The sequence below is a fragment of the Ochotona curzoniae genome, unplaced genomic scaffold (genome assembly GCF_017591425.1).
Source record: "Ochotona curzoniae isolate NIBS_2020 unplaced genomic scaffold, NIBS_Ocur_1.0 scaffold_1852, whole genome shotgun sequence".
In the NCBI taxonomy this organism is placed as follows: Eukaryota; Metazoa; Chordata; class Mammalia; order Lagomorpha; family Ochotonidae; genus Ochotona; species Ochotona curzoniae.
In genome coordinates, this window is record NW_024467087.1 from 48,455,418 (window position 1) to 48,481,690 (window position 26,273).

At 35.3% G+C, this 26,273-nt stretch overlaps 1 protein-coding gene across 1 annotated transcript in view; it reads right to left on the reverse strand.

The window, feature by feature from the left end:
* Nucleotides 1–26,273, reverse strand: part of DACH2 (dachshund family transcription factor 2) — a 468,995-nt gene that overhangs the window by 315,082 nt on the left and 127,640 nt on the right. Inside the window, exon 2 of the mRNA XM_040999528.1 lies at nt 12,738–12,776. Within this exon, the coding sequence (XP_040855462.1) occupies nt 12,738–12,776 (39 nt within the window). The remainder of the gene's footprint in view (nt 1–12,737; nt 12,777–26,273) is intronic.

The following is a 26,273-nucleotide window of genomic DNA, read 5'->3' on the forward strand; positions in this document are numbered from 1 at the left end:
AATCATGCTATGATTTAAATATCAAGAAAGGAAAGAATTCCTAAGCTGATCTTCTCCACTTCTCATTAACTAACTTGGAGGTCTAGAATTTGATTATAATATTTTTGCAATTTCCAAAACTGAATGGGTTGTTTTGCTGGATGTCATCTGTTCACTTAATATTTCTAAAGAGGGCAATAACTTCTGAAATTCAAAGAAAACATGCATTTATTTAGTTCTGAAAATAGAAGTACAGATCCTAAACTGTTTACCTCTGGAATGCACACGGGATGTATGATCTTGTGACGAATTGGGCAAAATGAACAATAGGAGGTCCTTGTTACTATTCGTATACCATAATTCTCACAAAAATACATTGTTAAAAAGGCCTGCTTTGCCACCATGATTGCAGCTCCATCTTATTGTCAGTTTTATACAAGAGATATTTCCCATAACTTTGCTAGTCGACACAAATTATACATCCGGAGAAAGTAAAAAAAATCCTTTAGTGGGTCTCCTGCGGTTGCATAAGAAGGGGTGACAAAGTGCTTCCACCTGCTTCGCAACCAAACAGCTGTAGCCTCAACACTCTAGGGCTGTGAGAATCTTCCTACAGCCTGTGCGCACAGGTGCTCCTCTTCTTCTAGCACCAGCTCAGTGACTCGGCAGGAGAAATTTTACATTACCATGGTGCTGAGGTGAAAGCTCCAGTGCCCTTATTTCAAAGGAAAATCTGGTCAGCTTGAAGCAATGAAAACTAATCAGAATGCAGCCAGCTATTGGCTAGGAGCACATACTTGGCAAAACAAAGGCTGGAGTCAAGTTATTTCGTTTTGTTTTGTTTTTGGCATCTATATAGTAAATTCAGCTACATGTCTCTGCCTACATTTTGTTACATGGGTTTCTAATCTCAGAAAACAATTTATAAAATGTCATAAGCTGCCATGCAATACTTGGAAAGAAACAAAATAATGTAATAGTAATAATTCAACTGCTCAATAAATATATATTGAACATTAAGAATTAAATGTCAGGCAAATATGCTAGGTAGAAGAGATACAATTGTTTGCAAAACATGGGTAGCCACCCCCCTTTAAATAGGTTATTAAATTTTCATTACACTGAGCATTTCCAAGAAATTCTCACAAACCTAGGTTTTGCTCAATTTCCCTCTCACAGCAACCATGTCAGGCACACCTGAGTTCATGTTTTGGACAAGAAATTAGAGACTTGAAGATGTTTGAATGATGAAAATACTCACACAGTGAGAGAATAAGCATGACATTTCTGACTGCATAGTCAGTGTTCTTAACACTGTAACAGCAGTTCTAAAGTGTGGCTTGGGTAATACTTGTTTTCAGAACAAACAGGTACCTTTGATCGGAAAGACTTTGCTACCCACATTGCTTGCATCCCATATGAATCCCATCTCTCCTGGCTGCTCCATTTCCAATGCAGATCACTACTAACGTGCTTGGTAAATCAGCAGAAGATGACGCAAGTGACTGGGCCTCTTTACCCACATGAGAAACCCAAAAGAGGCTCGTGGCTCCTGGCTTCAGCCTGGTGCAGCTCTGGCCATCACAGTCATTTGAGAAATGTACCAATGGATGGAAAACCTCTCTCTATGCCTTCCTCTTTCTCTATGTAACTGCCTGTCAAATAAATATATTTTTTTAAAGAAAATTGGCAAATTTAGGCTCTGGAAAGAACATTAAACAAATTTGTTTATATTTAATCCCCCAATTCCTAAATTTATTGAGCCCTAGAACCCACACTAAGGGAAAAACAATGAGTCCACAGTAACTCAGAGATGGATCTTAAGGTAAAGGATCAGAAAGAAAGAGGTTACACAGGCTGCAGCAAGGACACTGATGTTGTAAAGTTATGTAATACATTTCTAAATCCATGCATGGCAATCAATGTTGGATTGTAGAAGACCATGAGGCTTTTTTGTCCTTAACAGCGCTTATGAGAATACAGAGAAATGTACATGTTGAAATAATGAGGAGTATCTATATTAATGTAATGATGGAAAATTTGGGACACCAACAGGAGAATGGAATTGTGCTTCTTTCATCCTTCCTTAGTAGCCACCTCTACCACTAGATCAGAATTAAGAGGATCAAAGGTTTCCAAACTACTCCCTGGTTAAATGGCTGATTCTAAAACTAAAACAGGGACTTTATAAAATAAACCTACAGAATCTTCTAACATGAGAATGCATAGAAGTGCACACACACAAAATGAGTGTTGCGGCCACGTCAAATGTACACAGAAGCCTGCTGGCAGAGTTCCAATGACCTAATCTAGAACAATTTAAGCAATATTGTATTATTCGATTATAAACCCAGATAAATTCTAGGGAGTCTATACAGATCAAAATAAATTATTGAATAAATAGACGGGAAGAACAGACAAACAAAAAGAATTTGAAGCAATTTTACAAGTAGTGACTGCTTTTCAAACATTTGGAAAGAGCATTGTATAGGAAAGGAGACAATGAAAGTAATTTGCAGTAGAGAAGCCTGAAAAATGCCATCTCAGCCAAGTGATGAAGGTCAAACTTAGCAGTGATAAGTCACAATGATGGTTCATACCCTTGATATGCTGTGGGGAAAATGACACTTTGTAGTCTGTCTTGCAAAACACATAACTTAATCACAAGAAAAGCAACAAACAAAACCCAGTTGAGAGGCATTCTACAAATATCTGCCTGGGATTTCTTAAAACTGTCAAGGTCATCAACAACAAGGAGAGAAACAGTCACAGTCAAAAGGAGTCTAAGGGGATACGATGACTACAGGTAATGTGGTAGCCTATATCCTGGAACAGGAAAAGGACATTATGGAAAAACTGAGAAATTCTAAATAAAGTGCAAACTTCAGCTTAACACTAGTAATAAAAACAGTGCTTTGCTAATTGTGACCAATTGATTCATTCAGCATAAGATGCTAAAAATAGAAGAAAAAATATACAAATATGGGGATGCCATACAATCTTGACAGCTTTTCTGTAAATTTAAAACTAGTCTAAAGTAAATTGATTTTAAAAATGCTTCTAACCATCTTTGTACCAAGCTCAACTCTGTCAAAAATTTCCTTATCCCTGTACTAATCCGCAGTTTACTTCCAGAGATGAGGAAAAAATGGCTAAATATTAAGTAAAGCACAATTTGCTCGTAATGCTATTTAAAAAAAAAACATACACAATGGGGGGTTATTTTGAACTGAATAGCCTCAATCAGAAATCTCAAGTTCCTCCACATAATATTCTGAAAGTGGAGAAAGCTTCATTGCCACTGTAATCAATGATAAAAACTAAAACCTTTCTTTCCTTTATACTTAACATTCTTGATAAATCAGTATGTGATAAAAATGAGAACTGGTAAAAACAGAGCATAAACAATACAACCACTATTTCATCTATAATCCCTAGCAGAAGACGATTGCTGTTTAAAGAGGTTTCAATGTTTTTTAGTTTTTAATAGTAATACACATTTTTAAATGAGAAACATTGTATGTCTGATGATCCAGCCATTTGTATCATAAATTTTGAATAATAGATCATTTTCATGAATCTATTTATACATTACTTTACATCTAAAGGTCTCTAATGGATTAATTTTTTCTTAAAATCACCTTTTAACAATTCATCACTGATTCATTTTATATTAGCCTTGTGAACATTAACATTAAAAATAAATAATTTGATTAAAATTAAAAATTTGAAATCATAATCTCAAATAAGCGGTAGGTTTGTGGAATCCTAATTTTCTGATAGGAGAACTCCTTGAGCAAGTGAAGTCTTTGAATTGAAAATTCAGTGCTAGCAAAAAGAAAAAGCCGTGTCTGTCTTTAGAGCACTTCACGTGTATCTGCAGTACTTTCGAGCATGTTGCCATGAAACATAATTCATCCAAGGACTAAAACCAGTGAACGGCCATTTTGGGATTATAGTCCCATTTCTGAAGATTGTTTTGTAGCATCCGTCAAGATGTATTACAAACCCTACCAATTCAGGGACAATACATTGCCTTCTTAAATGCACTCATACTGAGTCTTAGAATCAATTCCATTTTTGCAACTAATTAGTTACACTGACAAACTTTTAAGAATAGGGCTTTACAATTTTTGAAAATGTCACCACTCTCTTGCAAATTAATGATATGTTCCTCAGTTGCGCAGCAATTGGTGGTTATCAGACCTTCCTCTTTATCCTGTCTCAGTCATTTAGTTAAATCTATCCTGTGCCCTCCAGAAAAATTCATGGTCTGTCACCTGAATCACTAGAGTCTAAAGTCATGGATATTTAGTGATTCCTTCATTTTCACATCACTAGGCAATTCTTTGGGGTTTAAAAGAAAGGGCACCACCTGAACATTCATGCAAGTGTCTTGCCTCAAAAGTCCACATTCTTTTTGTAATTCATTGTTGATTCCCTTTTAAAAGAAAAGCCTGTGATCTAATGTATTACACTTTCACATTATTAAATGTAACATGCAGAATGTTGCATTATTATGCTGCACATGGCTAAGAAATTTTAGTATTCACAGGATTATGGTAATTAAGTCTTCCTTCACTTTGGTTGATGTGACACTTGCTTGACTATAATGTCACTCCACTTAAAGTCTGTGTAAACAACATTATCTTAGTCACTCTGCATTGCATTTCCAACTGTGAGCAAAATTACAAGGTCAGAGTGGACAAGAATGTAGGTAATCCCAAGAAAACATCATGTAAATGACTTGATGAAGGTTCAAACTGGATTTTCAATAATAATAAGACATCTTTCCTTATGGTAGTATTACTGTGTGATTGTCTAGATGCCATGTATGGCAAAGCTCATGGGATTCTTCACGTCCGTGGTGAAGAAAAAAAAATCATGATATTGATGCTTTGTGGATAAAAGAGAACAAAGGTTGTTTGCCAAGGCTTCATTCAGACTAATGAAAGTATGGTTATTCACTACAACTTAGTCCACACAATGACTGTAATTGGTTTTGTAAATAAAGATCCATTGATGTCACAAACACATGTAATGTTTTTTTTTAAATATAGGGCAGAAAAGTCATACAACAATGCTTATACTTTCTATTTTCCTGAATTTAAATAAGTTTTGACCAATTATGATATTTACAAAAGGAAAGTACTTGATTTCCAATAGTCTTATTAGTCACTTAATGAACCACGTCCAAGAAGAAATGAATTAAAAATACTCCAACCTAAACATTTGAAAATAGCTTAAAGGCTTTTCAGGGCCAATGCAGTAGTGTACTGGGTACAGTTACTGCCTGTGATAACAGCATCCCAAATGGGTACTGGTTCAGGTCCCAATTGTTCTACTTCCAATACAATTCCCTACTGATGGCCTTGGAAAACAACTTAAGATAGATCACGTGTTTGGAGCCCTCCATCCTTGTGGAAAACCCAGAAGCTGCAACCCTTGCCCAGCCACTGCAGTCATTCCGGGGAGAGAAACAGCAGACAGAAGATTCTTTTCCCCAGCCCCAGTGTGTGTGTGTATGTAACTCTGACTTTTGAGTAAGAAATAATTACTTTGAAAAAACTTTTGGATATCTTGTGTTTTAAGATCTATATTTGACACATATTGAAAAAATAGACAACTTGATTATAGATCCACATAGGATTTGTTGGAACTGGCAAAGTTCAGCAGGTCTTCATTGAACTAGTAGAAATGTCAAATTAAACAAAATAGTGTTTTCCGGGATATGTTGAATTTAAACAGAGCACCAATTAGCAAAAAAAAAAAAAGGCAATGCAATTTTTTTTTTTAAATATAGGCCCCACATTCTGTTCACAAGCAGATCAAAATGGGGGAAAATATCCAAAAGCAACTTAGGAACTTTTCTAGGCTTATTGTCACTTTTAAACAATAAAGTATTTAGAGACTATCTCCAAAAAAAATGTATGAATCACAATTTTATTGTAATATCTAAGACTGGAACTACGGTAGCAGGTCAATGTGATTTGTAAGAATGTCATCATTGAAATATTTTCCCAAGTGCCAGCATGGTGGTACAGCTAATTAAGCTGCTGCCTGAGATGCTCACGTGAGAAGTGATGCCAGTTACTCTACTTTATAATCAGCTCCCTACTAAAGTGCCTGGGACAAAAAGCAGAAGATGGTCCAAGAGTTTAGGCCCCTGAATGCACGTGGGAGACCCTAAATGAGTTCCAGGATCCTGGTTCAGGCCATGGTCTATCCAGCTATTTGGGGAATCTCTCTCCCTCCCTCATTCCCTCCATTTGTATTTCTAGCTTTCAAATAAATTAATCAATTTTTAAAGATTTATTTATTTTTATTGGAAAGTCAGATATACAGAGAGGAGGAGGGACAGAGAGGAACTTCCATCCATTGATTCACTCCCCAAGCGGCTGCAGCAGCCGAAGCTGCACTGATCTGAAACCAGGAGCCTGGAGCCTCTTCTGTGTCCCATTCGCAGGTGTAGGATCCCAAGATTTTGGCCCATGCTCAACTGCTTTCCCAGGCTACAAGCAGGGAGCTAGAAAGGAAGCGGGACCTCCTGGATTAGAACCAGTGCCCATATGCGATCCTTGTGCATGAAGGTGAGGGCTTTAGCCTTTAGGCTACTGTACCGGGCCCAAATTAATTAATCTCAAAAAGTAATTACCTAGGACTACTTAAAGAAAAAAACCACTAAAATATGTTCATCACAAGTAATTAACCAATACAGTTTTTTTTTCTCCAGAAATGCTGCCTTCCCTAAATAGAAGATCCACTCATCGCAAAACCACCATAGAATGCCTTCATAGGTAGAGTTTTTCTAATTAAAAGTCATCGGAAAATAATAGGCTTTCTGTACTAGGGAGGGTGTGTGTGTGTGTGTGTGTGTGTGTGTGTATGAGAGAGAGAAAGAGAGAGAGAGCTTTGCAACTCTGAGAGTTTAAATAAAATCAGTTTCAACCACTTCCCTTTTCTACTTGAATCTCTTAAAATAATAGAGATTTCTAATTGGAAGCTCCTTCCAGTACACATGGAATGTAAGAAACTATGAAAGTTCTTTGTTAAACCTAAGATAAAGATCCAAATCTTTCTAATCAAAAGTCTCTCCAAACACAAAGTCCAATTACACCCTCATCTAGAGAGACTCGAGATATACAGAATAGTCAACCAAAGTCCTACTTATACTTTCTGTAGCTGTGTACAGCACCATAAAAGCACTGCTGGAATCATACACCAATTGAAGTGGAAATACTGAACATTCTCTGAATGAACTTGAAAGCACACACAAAGTCAGAACAAATAGGAGATGAGCCTGAATCATTTTTTCAGCATTGCTATTCTAATGATGCTTAGAGTGGGAAAGCATGATCCAAGCTAGGGTGCTACCGCAGTCAATCCAATGCTGAGATATTGTTCCTATCTTCTCCCCCACCATTCACCCCAAACTGTCCTTGAATTAGGAGAACCACAAAGATAAATAAGGTAAGCATGATCTTAATGAAGCCAGAGGGTGTTGAACAGTTTCCACAAATTGATAAAATTTGATTTTGTCTTTATGTTTTATGCACAATAAGTAAATTAGAGCTTCAAGGAAAAGGGAGGCTTTGTATAGTAGATCAAAGGTTATGGTATTTCTCCAAGAGAACGCTTAGTTCAAAATCTTAATTTAAAAGCTGCACTATCTATGGAATACATAAAATCTGTTCTCTTTATTTTAATAGACACTTAAAATAAGCTTTAAAAATTTTTTAAAGATACAGTAACTAAATCCAGACACAAAGTTATTTCCATGGACTTTTGATTCTTTTTATATTCCCCAAGAGCTCTTTCTGCTACAGAATGCTATCTCATCAAATGAAGATTTATTGTGAGAGTTATTTGTAACCTAAAGAAAGGTTCATAATTTCAAACACTATTATCTTGCTTATTTGAATTATGTGTTTTAAAATGAAGAATAATGACTCAAATAGCACCAGTGGCCACTGGTATGTGTGCTAAGTGTTCAGAATCAATGTCTCATTTGTATGTGTGTAATCGTGGAGAAAATCAATGAAAATAATTATTTTTCTTCAAAATGTTATTTAAAATATCTGCTATATTGGTGAGGATGAGGGGAAATGTGAATTAATGTATAATGCTAGGAGTGCAAATCAGAAGACAGTCAAGACCAATGTGGCAATAAGTATTAAAGTTGAAGATATGTTTAGCAACAGTTTCACTTTCAGGTTTATACCCTAGATAAGTTCTCCCATGTAGATATAAGGCAAATTGTGTCCACTACAACATTTTGCAATAATAAAAAGTTTATAGTAATAAAAATGCTAGAAACAACTTACACGTCCACCAGTATATACAAAAATAATCAAACTGTAGTATATTCATACAAAGAAACAACATATAAATAAATATAAAAAACAGTGCTACAATTCTAAAAAGAATATTATATTATCAAATCGTTTAGATTGATTTTTAAAACACAAAAAGCAGCAATATATGGTGTTTGCTCATAAATACACATAGAGTAGAAAACATAGCAGTGATAGATATGAAGTTTAAAATATTGGATCCCTCTGACAAAGCATGCAATAGAAAGAAGTTATTACTAGCTATAATGTTAATGATTTATACAAACATGTTTTTTTTTAAAAGTGTGTTTAATCAAATGTTGCAAAATGTAGACTTAGTTATTTGTCCACAGGTGTGTCTTATTTTCTATTCTTTCTATTTAGAACTGCTTTATAATTCTTTTTACAAACTACTATCAAAAGCATGGTACAAACATAATTTCAAAATACAAATGCTAATTTTCAGTAAATTGAATAGGTGCAAGAGAGGGAGAGGAAGAAAGAGAATGAATGAAAGAAGATATTTGATAACTCCTTATGAAGGACTATACTATTGCACTAATTAGGGGAAAATCAATTGGGGTGAGAATTTGGGGGGAAATCAAGGATTCTATGGAATTATATTATAAAATCCAAAATTAACAATAAAATTTTAAAAAGGAGATATTTATGGCATAGGTTTGATTTTACTTCTCAGGTTAGAAAGTATGAGTCCAAAGCATGTAAGCTTTGAAATCAGACTGCTTAAACCAAGTGCCGCCTCTACTATTTGTGACTGTATGACTTTGGACAAGTCAGTTAGCCATCTCTTTGCCTTGGTGTTGTCATCTGTAAAAGCTCATAGTAACAGTGTTCATCACTTTGGGTTGCTATGATTTAATGAATACATAAAAATCAAAGGAGAAAATGTTTGCTGAATTATAGATACTACTATGTTCTACAAAAAACTGGACTAGTTCATTAAAATTTTATCTTAAATCACCTTACTGATATGTCTACACTGGACAAGAATATTAAATAATTATTGATGGCTTAATTTCTCTACTTTTGTGAATCAATTGACTAAAACTTTAATTGTTCAAATGTTTAGGTATTAAGCTCGATAATTTAGTACTTTTGATCATATTTCAAACCTGTCATGAAACAAACTGCCTATACTCAAAATTATCTGATAATATAGAAATGGCAGCACAGTCTGCCAAGATTTGATTTAAGTAGATATCAACTGTTTTTCATATGATCACATGTGTTTACCAGTTGTCCAAAAGTTTCTCAGCTTTCATGAGTCTGTTAAATCTGTAACTGTATTGTTAACACCAATTTGTCAACAAGTGATTTTTCTACCTGATTGAGGATTTGAGATTGTATCTTTTGCTCTTCCTCTCCTACTTTTCTCCTTCTTTCAAAGTCTGAGTTTCTCATCAGAAATGACACTGTTAATTCACCATCCTGCGCAAGGGTTTATGGTACAGATCATAGCGGTCATTACAGCACATTTTAGCAGTGCGGTGTTTTCCTTTTTCTTCTTTTTTTTTTTTAATAGAAAGATTGGAATTTAATTGTTTCCTTTTTAGACAAATATGCATTTGGATTGCCAGGGATGAAAAGGGCATACAGATGTCAAAAGAATTGTATCACAGTGGGATTATATGCTAAATTCCAGGGCAGGCCAGACAAACAAAGCCTCGGATCAGTCAAACAGTTACCTCTTCAGAAACTCTCAGATGACCGGCATTTGTTTTCATTTCGCCAATGCCTATCAAAAGTTCAAATGCAGTTTTGTTGTGTTAACTACTTACACTTCTTTTATTTCTTATTTTAACCATTTGTAAAAATAAAGAAATTTCACTAGATGGAATTGGGAGTTTGTTTTAAGACAAGCCAATTTAAAATAAAACAACACGTGCTATACACATGGCTTTCTTCCTACTAAAACAAAATCAGCTTGGCTTTAACTAGAAACCTTAATCATGTTATGTGACAAAAATAAGCTTAAATCTTCTCCTTTGGTCATGGAAATAATTATCTACTTTATACTGCATTTCATTGATAACCGTGCAAGCAAAAAAAAAAAAAATCATTTTAATCTTCAAGCCACTTTAAGTAAAAATTATATTGGTAATTTCTACGTCGTAAAAAAAAAATCACAAAGTGAATAACCACTGCTTTGAGTGCCAGAAGAATTATTTGCAAGCAATTTACTTATTATTTATTTACATGAATTTTCCATCATCAAGAGCTTCAGGTACATTTATAGGAAACTTTTTTGTTGTAATTATAGTACCTTAAGGATTTACAATACAGAACAGAGGTCACAAACTGACAGCCCATGGGCTAGCTCTAGATCCCAGATCCCAGAAGGGTTTTGTTTGGCCTGCCTGGTGGTTGTTTTTTTGTTTTGGTCTTTTTTTTTTTTTCTGCTTTTATTGAGTTAGTTACCAACATTTTAGAATTGGGGAATTTCATATTAAAAAAATATGGGTTCCAGTTCATAAAAAAAAAATCAAATCTTGGCAATACCGAATGTGCATTCCCACGTGGTAGCAATCAGCTGAGCTAATAGCCATCACGTTTGCAAAGATCAGAAAGTCCGAATTACCATCGTCTCTACCACTCTTTATCGCTTTCTCTGTTAGTGTTAGGTTAGTACCCTTGCCTCAGTAAGCACTCAGGTTTGCGACTCTTCACGTTGCCTTGCAGATTCTCTGAATAACCTAATGCACATACTTTCGAAAACATCCCGTGATTTTTGTCAGATTTCAGTACATGTAAAATATGATTACAAATGCATGTACTTATGAATGTTCTTCAAAAAGGTTGTGGAAAATGTATATTGCGAAAAATAGGCTAGGGTTTCAGAATTTTTGCATCAGAATATACATTTTAATCCTATTTTTTAGCAAACTCTTTAAAGTAGCCCTCATATATAATGTGTGTTTGGATCATTGTGAAAAGAATCCATGTCATTGTCAGCTACTATCTGTATAATTAAGACACAAGTTATCATTCATTTTCATGCCACTGTACTAAGAAAATAAAAATAAAAATAATTCAATGCCTGAATTCAGATGCATTCATATAAAATCAGAATATAATATCAATATATAAAAATCTAAGCTCACAACTCAATTCATGTTTAAATCAGAACCAACCACTCAAAAAATTCTGTGTATTCTATTCTCTCCAGTATTGATGCCACAGTCTAATAGAAAATTCATGCACTTAAGGAGGCACATCCACTGCTTCAGGTCACTTGGGTAGTATTTAGTGTGCATGGCATTTAAGATTATTTTAACATGGAAAATGGCCCAAAGATTAGACAAATCATTTTTCATGATCTTTTTTTCATTTTCCACACTCTAATTCCTGAATAAATCACATAGATGTGGTCCCCATCTCCCCAAAGCCCTGTGACATTGGTCTTGCAGAAAAAGATGGACAAAACCTGCATCAAGGGCAGCCCTGGAAGTGAGGGAAAACATTAAGGAAAGGTCATTCAGCCTGATAAAAGAACCTAAAAGAGAAGAGGGGACACCATTGCCAGGCAATAACAAAACAGGCTTTGGAATCATGGGTTGCCCTCTTTCTCCATTGTCTCTGAGCCATTGCCCATTCATTTTGTCATTGTGAACTAAACGATAGGAGGCTTGGATCAATATGCTATCAGTGATTGCAATTTAACTGAAATTTTCATTGATATTTTAGGGCGTTGAAAGTATAAATCTTCTTAGAATTCAAAATATTTTCAAGTCACGTTCATAGAAAAAAAAAGAATTTCAAATATTTTAGAAGTACTAGCATACCTACAAAATGTAGTTGTCTCCAGTGCTTAGGACTCAGAAGATCAAAATGCCTGATCCTTTTATATTATTGTTATAGCACACTCAATAGCTTGTGCTGCCCTGCAAAAGTGAATGTACCTTCCTAAGCATTCCAGAGCAAGGGATGGGTGGATATGGGAATTACTTTCCATCATTTGACATAGGTGGCATAATTTTTATATCAGTGACCTCACTCAATCCTCATCAAGTTTGCAGTCTTTTTCGAACTTCTGCCTTAGTTCTCAGAGAGATAGGTACACCCCATGGCTTGAAGCCATCTTCCCATTGTATTGTCCTGGAATTCTCTTCCAGTTTAATAGGTATAAATGATTTCTAACTGGCAATAGTGAAACCATGGAGACCTCAATTAACTAGAACCCTCAAATTGATCGACAGGGTCTAATTAGCTATTTGGATTGCCTTTCTTATTATTATTAAATATTAAGCAAGATTAAACAGCTGCTTCTGAAACTTTTAAAGGACTCTACAGTCCTACCTTAATAAGTATAGCACAGGGAACAAGATTATGGAAGTTGGGCTGAGTCTGTACAGGCTCCAGGACATTCCCAGGAAGTTGATTTTTAAAAAATAAACACATAAATACCTGTTAACAGCTTGCTTTCTTGTCATTTGCCTCTTCCTTCTAAAAGGAGAGTGTAGCAAAAAATAAATAAATAAAACTGGTTAATTGAGAGTTCTCATTAGTTAGCTTCCAATTAATAAAGGCTTTATTATATCTTACAAAAAATCTTCTTAGATTACACATAATGAAACAGCAGTAGGAAGAGCACAAAGAAGGTAGGAAAGTCTGAGTAGCTATTAGATAGTGTTTTAAATATATAGATAATGTTATTACATTTCTGGTCTAATCCCCACTGAGTAAAGAATAATGTGAAATGTCATGTGGTTTAGGGCTTTTCTCTATATGAAGACAAGGAAATAAGGTTATAGATTTCTGTTGAAGAAAATGGCCTCGGGTCATAATTCAAAAAAAAAAATCTTTAGTAATATTCTGTCTTTTCCCTTTGTATAAATAGCGGTCCTTCACATCCCATTGGGTATTCCAATACTTTGGGGGAGATAGTGCCCCTTATCTTTTCTTATTTTTTATTTGGGCAACAGGATGGTGAAAGTAATCCAATATCAATGTGATGCTTAGTTCCTAAATGTGGAGCCATTAATCACACAACTGACTAAACACTTATTTCTGATGTAATACTGAACTATCTTATATCTTTCCCCCAAGGGTTACACACACACAAACACACATACAAACATACATACACAGTCATACACACATACACACAAAATTAAATGCATACAAAAGAGGTAAATAAAAACTCACACAATTAGGTAAATTTACAAAGCAATCATTGTTTCCAGGAGTGTAGTAATTCCCAGTGCTGTCCAATCTTTTAATATTTAATGAAGAGCAATAAAATCATAAAAGCCATTGATTGAAAAAATACATAGACAATAATCTTTCTCTTTTCAGGCTTCGTGCACTTCTTATTAGCATAGAGTCAGGGACTTCTCCATAATGCCCAATAAGAACATTTGTGATTAGTTCATCACTCCTTTGTAATCATTTTTCTAATGGTCTTTCTATTAAAACCCTTATTTGAGGGGTTTTTTTTTTTTGGTAGCTTGGAGCCTTTAGTTTATTTTTGTTTGTTTTTTTGTTGTAAAGCAACTGCTTCTCTGTTTAAAGGTCTGAACAAAGATAACCAATTTACACAAAAAGATAATAACTTGTGCAAACATATATTTGAAGTTGCTCTGTAGAAAAGGTGAGGATAAAGATGAGGTCTGTTTTTATGGTCTGTCATTTCACTGTTGCAACTGTTGGATTTTACTCTCTGGTTCACTTAGCCTGTTTCATTATGATACTTTTAAATGGCAGATATATCAAGTCAATAATAATGGATGTTGCTGTAGATCACTGGAATTAAAAGAATTTCTTTTCCCTTTTGCCAAAGATCCCCCATTTTTACCTTCTACACTAAACAGAACGTTTTTTGGATACCATCATATATATGTAGCCAAAAAATGCAAACAAAAAAAAAAGACTTGTTTCTTATGGCACAAGCATCATACAATATTTAAGCATAGATATTAAAATCACTGATGACTAAAACATTGCTGTTAGAATTATGCAATAATATAAAATTCTAATGAGCTAATTAGATCATTGCAAATTTTCTTTTCCAATGTGAGGTACATATTTTCCAGTACTGGCTACAACTAGTGATAAGTCAGAACTACACATTAAATAGATATAAAGTTATTCCTCTGTCTCTTCCAGGGATTTGTTCCAGAAGACCTATGAATACAATTTGCAGACACATGCGCAAGTTCTTTATATTAAATACATAGTATTTTCATATAGGTGATCTATACGCTCTCATATAATTTAAAATTTATTGTTATCAACTATACCAAATACCATATAAATTCATATCAATATTGTGTTGTTTAAGGGATAATGACAAGGAATTTTTTATATTTGGTGTAGACACAATATTTTTCCAAATATTTTCTCTTCATAGTGGGTTGAATTAATGAACAAGAAATTCACTGACCAAAAGGAACAATTTGGTTTTCACATACAAAATAAAATGTAGCCTATATATTTCTCAATTTATACCTTTAGTGATTCCAACTAATTCGTTTTAAATTTCTTTATTCTTTATCAACTCTCAACATTCTGGAAATTTTTGCTGAACAAGGACTCAATATTACTAATACTCATCAGTATAAAATAGTTTATAAACATGAAAATAATCAGTGGGCTCTATTAAATTAGACATGAAGGCTATTTTGCATTAACTCTAATTTTTCCTTTCTACTAAAGTGCCAATGTTGCTATGCCTTTTTACTTCTGAGTCTATGCATACAATAAAATCATGAATAAATGCTTGAAATTTACTAAAACATGTCTTTATGATTGAAATGGGCATTATCATGAAGCCACTAACCCAAAACATACACATAGTCAAAACGTTGAATCCAATATTATACTTGATATCCCACTACAAGCAATGGAAGTAACAGCAACTGAGAAAAGACAACATAGTGTGGTAAGTAGTAGGGGCACCTATATGCAGCATATCAGCTCCAGTCATCATTATGACTGAACTGTAGTAGAGCAATGATTAACTTTACTGTAGATAATCTCCCTACATACAAGCTATGAGTAGAAAGCAATTCTGTAATGGATAAGGATCAAGTTTAACAATTAAGAGCAATAGGCTCCAGTGTGATGGCTCAGTTGACTAATCCACCCTTCACATATGCTAGGATCCTGTATGGGCACCAACTTGTGTCCAGGCTGTTCCACTTCACATCCAGCTGTCTGCTTGTGGCCTGGGAATGCTGTGAAGGATGGCCCAAAGCTTTGGGATCCTGCATCCACGTAGGAGACCCAGAAAAAGCCCCTGGTTTCAGATTGGATCAGCTCTCACTCTTGTGACCATTTGGGGAATGAACCAACAGACAGATCTTTCTCTTTCTTTCTATGAATCTGCCTTTCCGATAAAAATAAATAAAATTTTAGATAGACAAGAGCAATTATTGAATTAATTACAATAATTTTACCTGGAATCACAGACAACTAAAGGTTTACATTTTGTTTATTCAACTTTTGGTGTGGAAAACAAGGTTCAACAATGTTATTGGTTGTAATTACTGTTCATTATGCCTATCATTGAATGGAGTCAGTCTCACGGAAAAATTAGGGAATTCTCACTTTAGAAACCTAAACTTAGATCACATTTAATAATGCAAACACACAGCATACAAATGCAGGAAAAGTGGCTATAAATTAACCCGAAGTAAGGAACAGTTAAAAACTCAGACTCATTGCAGTTAAATGTCTTAGTCTTCTGCAGGATACATTTAAGAAGCACTATCAACTATTACATTGTAAGTTCCAGTCCTCATTTTAGTCATTCTTTCTAAGGGATGAGCATTTGACACAGTAGTTAATACAGCTCTTGGGATGCACACATTCCATATATTATGCCTGCTTAAACACTTCCAACAACTGTTCATCACACACCTGAAAAAATGAGGTCAAAATGTCATAGTCATATTTATCTTCACTATTGCCAAATCTTGAATCATTTTAAGTTCCAGCTTTTCCTAGATTCTGAGGTTCAATCTCATTGATTTTTAAGATTCAAGCTCTTTTTCACTACTCCTTAGAGTTGCTGTATTCCAGTTTTTCTAGCTTATATCATGTCTTTCTAGTTTATATTCAGAATGACTCAGAGAAAACACTAACAAAAGGCTATAAAAGTTAAAGGTAACATTAGTGGTAAATCTACATTATAATCCTTGAAATATTGGATGCAATTATTGCTTTATCAGCTTTTAGTTAGCATCTGAACTGATACCACATTGAGAAGTTAGAAAATAGCTTACTTTTTAAATAAGATATTGCCTACTTGGAGAACTTAGTTTCTAAGGAGGATTAACTCCTGATTAAAATGGTGTTTTCTTCATAACATTTATAACATTGTATAATTTATCTATTTACTTATTTTTTGGTCTCTCTTCCATTTGAAAATATCATCTTCATGAAAACAGATTAGGTTACACCAAAAACAGTTTTCAAGGGGAATTGGAAATAGCTTTGTGGGAGAATATTTTATTCTGACTAAAAATATCAAGGTGGAGTCTTCAAGCTGACTTCCAAAAACATTTCAGCTGTGCAGAGATGATTTACACCATTGATTACAGTGCATGATTCATATAATAATCGCATTGCTTTAGAATATGAGTAAACTTTTTCAGTAGCCAACATTGAAACAAAACCCCATAAACCCAAAATCATTTGATAGCATCAAGTATAATTAATCATTACTGGGCAGATACATGTAGCTTTCTTTATATCCATGGAGATAAAAATACTACAAACTGCATTTTAGTTATAGCTGCTTCAAACATTCAGCTTATATGTCTAGTGAAGCTTAAATTAGATTCAAGAAAGCAGTTAAGTAAGCAAAACTCAGCTAAACTGTTTCAAGGCAATGTGTTCATGTGCCAATTGATCATTTTGATAATCGTACCAGGTTTGGTCTAGCTGTTGATGAAGACAATCTCAAGCAGAGTCAGAGCAAAGGAATTTTGGGCTGAACATGCTCTTGACATATTACTGAGGGGGTTGATATGAGGGTTGGAGAGAGAGGATGAAATGCATTGAAATTCTTTACATTCACCCCCTAAACTTAATCGCCAACAGTGACCACTACCTATTAAATAAAGTAGAAAACATGCTCCTTACCAATTAAGAAACCATAAACTGATAATAAAAACTGCATATAGCCACATTTTCAAATACTAAATATACCTTGTTTAGCAACTCAGATTTTTACAATTAAGTTATAATATCACTTTATTATCATATAGTTTCACAGTTCAAGGGGCATTCTCTTTTCATTAACTAACGGAGTAGGACCATTCTGTGTACATAAAACAGTTTGAATCATTGTTCCACTTTTATATATGTAGAAACTGAAACTGAAAAGCATTTAAACAGACCAGTGCTCTTTATTATTGTTGATGTATTTGTATATCTGAATATGACTGAATTATCTATCTTGATATACTTTTCCTGGCAAATTTTGTTACTTTTCATGCTATGCAAAGAATCAACTTCTTTAAAAATTGAAGGGAGCTCCAAACATGTCTATAATTGATATCAGTATGCATACTGAACTCTCTATGGGTTCAGCCACAAATATCTCCTCATCTTATCATAGTAGTTTTGAAGCTCAACATTTATTTTACAAATGTTTACTGATCAGCTATTTTAAAAGGCTCTGTGTTACAAGCTATACAAAACACAAAGATCTTTAACCGTAGTACCTGATACCAGAAATATCACAAACTAAAAATAGGGGAAAATGATATATATTTGGTTTAGGATTTAAGACACCAATTGGCGTGCCTGATTCTCATATTGGAATATCTGGGTTTGAGTCTGTCACATGCTCCTGACTTCCGATGCTTCCTGCTGATGCCTGATCCCTGGAAGTCAGTGGGTGTGGCTCCAGTGGTTGAGCTCCTGACACCCATATTGTAGATCTAGACTGAGTTCCAGGATCCCAGCTTTCCATTGGCCCAGGTCTGATGTGAACATTTGAAGAGTAAACCGATGAATTGGAGCTCTCTATTCCTCCCCACCCAAAAATTGTTACACTGAAAGTGTGATAAGTGTCAAGTGATTTCCTGTCTTATACTAAGCACTCATATGTGATTAATGAATATTGAAAAAAGAGGAACATGAATTTAGAAGTCAAAGGTACCATGTTTATCTTGAGTGGTGAGTTGAAGTCAGTATAGAGAAAGTAAAGTTTGATTTGGATCTTGAAAGATAAATTTTTGAAGAACAAAGACTGAAAATGAATGATACTTTCAGAAATTAAAACTCCCAGTGCACACAGAATAAGTTATTATTATTATTATTATTATAAGAGAGTTTGGAGATAAGCTCATTATTTTATGAGTGTAGAAATAAAAGTCAAAAAGAAAGACATAAGCAACATAAAATCTAAATTCCATGTTAATATGACTTGCAGTTTAATTTAACATGAAACTCAAATAAAGAATGGAGCAAAGCCGATCTCTGAGATAATAGCTTTGTTTCCATAAAAAATTATTTTCAGAATTCCATAAAACTAAGTTACAAATGAATGTTGGAGCAACAAATTCTGTAACATTAACAAAAAGAGCAACTGAACAAAGCATGAGAGTTGAATATTAGCCCCAACTAGTAATACGACCATGAGTAAACCGCTTCCCTCTTCTTGAAAACAGTAGCCTTATTTATAAAACCAAGGTAGACCTCTCCAGTCCTTCATAACTCAAACATCTTAAAATTCTCTGATTCTTAAACAGTTGATTACAGGCCTACAATACAAGCAGATTAAATTGAAATTCCTCTGAAATATCAGTAGTCATTACTGCTAAGTTACCACTGGACACATTTTTTTTACATTTAATTCATGGTTGCAGTAACACTTGTTAGTGATCTTCAGCTAAACAGCACATTCCTTCCATGTTTAAAAGCACTGACTGAAAACCCATCAGATACTTTTACTATTTCACAAAGATGAGTAGCACATTATTCTGTTGGCCAGCCATGAAAAGATGAACTTGAAAAGCTAAACGCTCAGATGTTTCAGCAAGATTGCCTTCTACCCATACCTATATATCTCTTACAATAATCTGTATTGTGATTAAAAAGGATTGGAATATCTACCAATATATTTACCAAAGAGGATTTATATTGTTTTAATGAAATCTTATTCAACCTTTATTCTTTAAAACTTATAGAAACTCAGGATTCTATCCTGTATTCAAAGCTCTTATCTTTTGTCCTAATATTAGTCTAATTCCACCTTTCCAATGCTACATTTTCTTCATGTGGTAGCTAAAACTAAACACTGAAGTTGCAGGGATGCATGAATCTCACATAGCCTATAGACTTTTAGATATGTCATTTGTCAAGAAAGCCACTTTTATTTCTCCTCCATGCAGTTAGACTTAATGTGTACTTTTGGATTAGAAAAATGGTATAAATAAAGCGAACTTTTTAGATCACTTGCCTGGCTGTTGTACTAATTGCTGTCACTTCATCCAAGTTAGACCAAACAGAAAAAAAAACATAATGCACACATTTCATCAGTTAATACATTCAATATTACATAACCCCATTAATGTGTGTTAATTTCAAAATACCAACAACAAAGAGGAACATCCACAATTAATAGCTTCTTCTTGTAGTGTTCAGCAATCAAAATTACACATACACATAAGCACATAATTACAGTATAGTGAATGAGGAACCATACTGAACTTTTAACAGGATTTTTAAAAAAATCCTGGCCATTACCTCTGCTGTTTTTGTTATTCCTTTCTCTTTTTTCATATTTATTTGAGAATGAGAATGGGGAAGGAAAGAGAAATACAGAGAGAGATGGCAGATTGAGAAGGTACCCACATACTGGTTCACTCTTCAAATGTCCATCCAGAACTGGAGAGGCTGCGTGTGGCCAGGGATAGATAGGGACTCAAGCCAGGTCTCATATGTGTGAGGTAGGAACCAAATCACTTGAGCCATGAATGCTGAATTCCAGGGCTTGTGTGTTTAGAAAGCCAAAGCTGGGAATCAAACCCAGGTATTCCATTATGGGCTACTGAGGCCTTAACCATGGTTATAAACACTAGGTCAATTGCTCAACTCCATATCCCTAATAAGAAAATCATTCATAATAATGAAACTTTGCCAAATAATATACTATTGATATCCTTTAGAAAGGATGAGAAGAGGCAGAAAAATCAGATAAAAATTATGAAAATGCATAAAGAAATAATAGGTTCTAACACCTCATAGCACAGTGGTATGACTCCAGAATAAAACAATAAGTTACATACTGTATAAAGAACTGGATGAGAAAAGTTGGTATGCTTCAAATAGATCATAAGAGTACATAGTTTGGGAATGCAGATTGCCAGATTTATCATTTGACCCTCTATGTATATGTTCAAATATTGTACTGGGCTCCGTAATGGTATACACATACCACATGTCAATCAAGAATATTTTTAAAAATTTCATCCATTGATCTTTACTTAGTTTTATTAACTAAAGAGGTAGAGAGATACTTTGCAACTGCTTCACTCCCCAAATGCAGGCAGAAATTCAGGGTCAGAGCAATTTGATGCCAGGATCCTGGAGTCCATCCAGGACACTCACATCAATGGCAGGGACACAGGTGCTTGAGCCATCACCTGTTGTTTCCTGGGTTGTAAATTAGCAGGAAGTTGGATGAGAAGCATAGATCAAACTTGAACAGAGGGATTCTGATAATGTAGGTATCCCTTGGTGTCCTAAACACTACACCAAATGCCAACAAGTAACCAGATATCCAAAAGAAATAATATATATACTACTTTTCATATAAACACTGGTCGTTTCAATTCCTTTTATTTTTAAAGCATAAAAGTATAGCCTGAATTGACTTGACTACTTCCTCTCTACTCATCTAGCACTTTGTGCATACCTCTATTGTGGCACCTGTCATATACTTTCCTCTTCCATTAGGCTAAGACATTTTTTTGAAAGTAACAAAAACCTAGCATTTAAACACCCACTAGATAACCAGAACAGCTGAAACATTCTGAAACATAGCAACAGTCTTTAGAGGACATGTGTGGCATAATAAGTCTTTGGGATGATATTGATGGCTTAAAATGCATCTGCCAAGGATAAAAATTCATTTGTTCAAATTCCTATCTCAAATCTTCAATGCAAGGAAGACAATGTTTTCTAATGAATGTTTAAAATTTATTCTCATTTCTTTATTGTATTTATTATTCCCAAGATGTTAATGAATATTATTAAAATCTTTACAAAGACAGTTTTTAATTTTTTACATTCCTTGCCCTTGATATATTTTATCTGCTTCAGTGTCATAAATTTTGAATTACAAAATATCTTCTTTCATGAAGATATCCTTCCATAATACATAAGTAGTACTGCATTCTTTCGACTTTCTTTAAATTTGGTTTTCTGTTGTCTGGAAAGTATTATGCAACATCTGTCTTTCTCATGGAAGTTTTTTTTTTCCTTGATCTCTTGGTGCCAATCAAATTAATAAGCATTTTCCCTGACATTGTACTATTGTTATTTAGCTTACAGCTTTAATGTTTTGGTAAAATAAATGGGTCCATCAACAAGTTTCCAAATAAAATTGTCAATACTGTATGGATACTCCTGCAGCCACATTAAGTTCACATTAAGACTCACAATTAGAACTGAATGAGGAAAGAGGCAAGATGGCGGCATAGGCTACAGACATGTTTGATAAGACGGAGAATCTTTAGACAGGGTGAAGTATAATAAGTAGATTGCAGGGAAAAATAGGGTTCAGGCAGTAAGAGAGGTACCTGGAGACCCCCTGGACACAGAGAAGCTGTTGCAATGGGACAGCAGTGTTGCAGTGGACCGAAAAACCCACCAGCAGTCGGCAACTGGCAACTCAGACCCCGGCAATCCAGACTCCAGTGATCCAGGCTCTAGGGATCCATTTCCAATGCCAGCCAGACATCCGACAGTGGCCTCTACATAGCTTTTGTGACTGCCAGGTGGGAGCCTGGATCTGCATGGGGAGCTAGGGAGGTGAGTGCAATCTGGGACCTGACAATCTGAACTGGGTGATTGGGACCAGCCACAGGCAGAGAAAGAGTAGGAGACTCAGGGCACCATCTTATGTGGAGAGGCAGAACATGGAGTTGACGGAGCAGCACAGAGGAGGCTCATTCTTGACTGATCACACAGAACTGATCCAAGTGGGGAGGGTAGCACCAGCTTTGCTCCCTGAAGGTCGGTGTGGTCCCTGGAGCTGAAAGCCAGCAGCCGCAATTCTCCAGCAGCATCCCACCTGGTGCCATCTGGGGTAGCAGGGCAGCAAGTGTGGACCCCAAGTGAAGGTCCAGAGTGGGCGTGTTATTAACTAATTGCACTGAGCTGAGCCCACAGCGCCAGCCTTGCAGCCTGTAGGGTCTGTGTGGCACCTGGAACTGACGGCCAATAGCCCCCTGATCTTCGTTGTTGCTCCTAAGGGTACCGTCTTGGACACTGAGGCAAGTGCTCTGAACACTGATAAACTGCAAGAGAGGAGTGGTAAACTGCGCATTCACTCATTCAGCAGCTCTCAGATAACAGTGTCACGGGACAAGACACTGTTACACTGAAGGGAGGACAGCTGAGCAGCCCAAGAACTAAGTTGGGAACAAAATCACCACATCTTAGAGCACTGTACTGGCTCCACAGAAAAACATCCCCAACAAGGCACACCACCAACTCCACCCAAAATAACTCCAGGAAGCACTCAGGCTTATCGGCCAGCAGGGGGCGACAAAATCAGTGCTGCCTACAAAATCAGTGCTGCTGACAAAGCAATTATTCAGGACAGCTGTGTTTTCCAAATCCAGGGCACTGATTGAACATAAAAGATCAACTTGTAGACCTGTAGGTAATACACCTCAGAGATGATTTCATCAACCAGATTGACAACTACAAAAGGTAAAAGAAAAGACAAAGACACCATGAATGTTTCTGAAGACACTCCAACAAAGAAGCAAAAATTTCACTCACTCTCAGAGTTAATTGAGGAAGACATTGAGAAAATGGGGGACAAAGAACTCAGAAAACTTGTTATAAAGCTGCAGATCAACAATGAGAAGCACAAACAAGAGTTCAAAGAACAAATAGCAGTAATAAATCAAATTAAACCTAGTACATCAGAAATTAACAACACAGTAGAGCAAATTAAAAATACAGTGGAGAGTCTCAACAACAGAATGAATGAGGCAGAAGAAAGAATTTCAGAATTAGAAGATATTTCCTGCCACCATGAAGAGACAAACAAAAAGCTGGAAGCAGAGCTGGGTCAAGCTAAAAAAAAGTATCCAAAAAGTGAAAGATATGATTAAAAGGTCCAACATAAGAGTTATGGGAGTTCCAGAAGGTGCAGAAAGAGAATATTGGATTAAAGGTATACTCAATGAAATAATAAAAGAAAATTTCCCTAATCTGAGCAAAGAATTGGAAAATAATATACAGGAGGGCTACAGAACTCCCAACAGAGTTAACCAAAAATGAACTTCACCATGACACACGATAATCAAGCTCTCTTCAGTTGAACAAAAAGAAAAAAATCCTTAAATGTGCACGTGAAAAAAATCAAGTGACATATAGGGGAATTCCAATCAAACTCACAGCTGACCTTCCAGAGGAAACACTACAGGCTAGAAGAGAATGCAGTAACATATTCCAGATTCTAAAAGAGAAAAATTTTCAGCCCAGAATAACTTACCCTGCAAAGCTCTCCTTTGTCTTTGAAAATGAAATAAAATTCTTCCACAATAAAGAAATACTTCAAGATTTTGTCTCATCTAAACCTGCCCTACAAATGATACTCAAGGATGTTCCCATGAAAGAAAAAAGAAATAACAACCACCAGAAACAAAGGCAAATGTGGAGAACATCCTACTAAAAGGCTAACAGAAGACTCAATCAAAAACAACACATTGCCAAAATGACAGGATCAAACTGCCCCTTGTGCATAATAACGCTGAATGTAAACAGCTTAAACTCATCAGTCAAATGCCATAGATTTGAGGACTGGATCAAAAAACAAAACCCAGCTATCTGCTGCTTACAGGAGACACATCTCAACAATAAAGATCAGAGAAAATTGAAAGTGAAAGGATGGAAGATATTCCAAGCAAATGGTAAGGAAAGACGTGCAGGTGTAGCCATTCTTACATCAGATGACATGGACTTTGATGTAAAGAGCGTCAAAAGAGATGAAGAAGGATACCACATAATGATCAAATGATGCATTCAGCAAGAGGAGATCAGCATAATAAATGTTTATGATGTACCAAACGCCAAAGCATCTAGCTACATGAAATAAATATTAACGGGTTTAAAGGGAGAAATGGATTCCAATATGATCATACTGGGAGACCTTAATACCCCATTAACACAAATAGATCAAAAAAACAGAAACTCAGCAAAAAAAAAAAAAAAAACAGAACTCACCCAAACTCTAGATCAAATGGACTTAGTTGACATCTATCGAACCTTTCATCCTACAGACAGAGAACACACTTTTTTTTCATCAGTACATGGAACTTTCTCCAGAATTGATCATGATATAGGTCAAAAAACAAGCCTCAGCAAATTTTAAAAAGTTGAAATCATACCATGCATCTTCTCAGACCACCAAGGAGTGAAGCTAGAGACCAAGAAGAGATGGATAGGTTTTTGGACACATACAATCCACCAAAATTGAATCAAGAAGCAATTAACAGTCTAAATAGATCAATAACATGCACTGAGGTTGAATCAGCAATTAAAGCCCTCCCAACCAAGAAAAGTCCTGGACCAGATGGCTTCACTGCTGAATTCTACCAAACGTTTCAAGAGGAACTTACCCCAATCCTACACAAACTTTTTCAAACAATAGAGAGGCAATCCTTCCAAGCTCTTTCTTTGAAGCTAATATCACCTTGATACCAAAGCCGGAGAGAGAAACAACAGAAAAAGAGAACTACAGACTGATATCCTTGATGAACATAGATGCAAAGATCTTTAACAAAATACTAGCCAACAGGATCCAACACACATAAGGCAGATCATTCACCCGGACCAGGTGGGATTCATCGCAGCATGCAGGGATGGTTTAACATCCACAAAACAATAAATGTGATACATCACATCAACAAATTGAAAAATAAAATCCATATGATCCTCTCAATAGATGCAGAGAAGGCATTTGATAAAGCCCAACACCACTTCATTCTAAAAACCCTAAACAAGATAGGCATAGAAGGAACATTCTACAACACAATCAAAGTGATTTACAAAAAATCCAATGCAAGCATTGTACTAAATGGGGAAAAATTGGAAGCCTTCCCACTAAAATCTGGAACTAGACAGGGGATATCCACTCTCACCACTATTCTTCAATATAGTTTTGGAAGTCCTTGCCAGAGCTATTAGGCAAGAAAAAGCAATTAAAGGAATATAAATTGGAAATGAGGAATGGAAATTATTACTATTTGCAGATGACATGATTCTCTGCATAGGAGAACCAAAAGACTCAGTCAAGAGACTATTGGAACTCATAAGAGACTTTGGCAGAGTAGCAGGATGCAAAATTAATGAACACAAATCGATGGCACTAGTGTACACAAATAATTCCATGGCTGAGAAAGAAATTGTATGTACAATCCCCTTTAAAATAGAGGAGAGAACTCTTAAATACCTAGGAATTAAGCTAGCTAAATATGTGAAAGCCCTCTATGATGAAAACTATAAAGCATTTCAAAAGGAAATAGAAGACCTTGAAAAATGGAGAACCTTACCATGCTCCTTGATTGGCAGGATCAACATTATCAAAATGACCATATTGCCAAAAACAATATACAGATTCAATGCAATCCCAATAAAAATCCCAAGAGCATTCTTCTCAGAAATAGAAAAGATGATACAAAAGTTCATCTGGAATCACAAAAGACCACAAATAGCAAAAGTTATCCTGAAAAATAGAAATCAAGC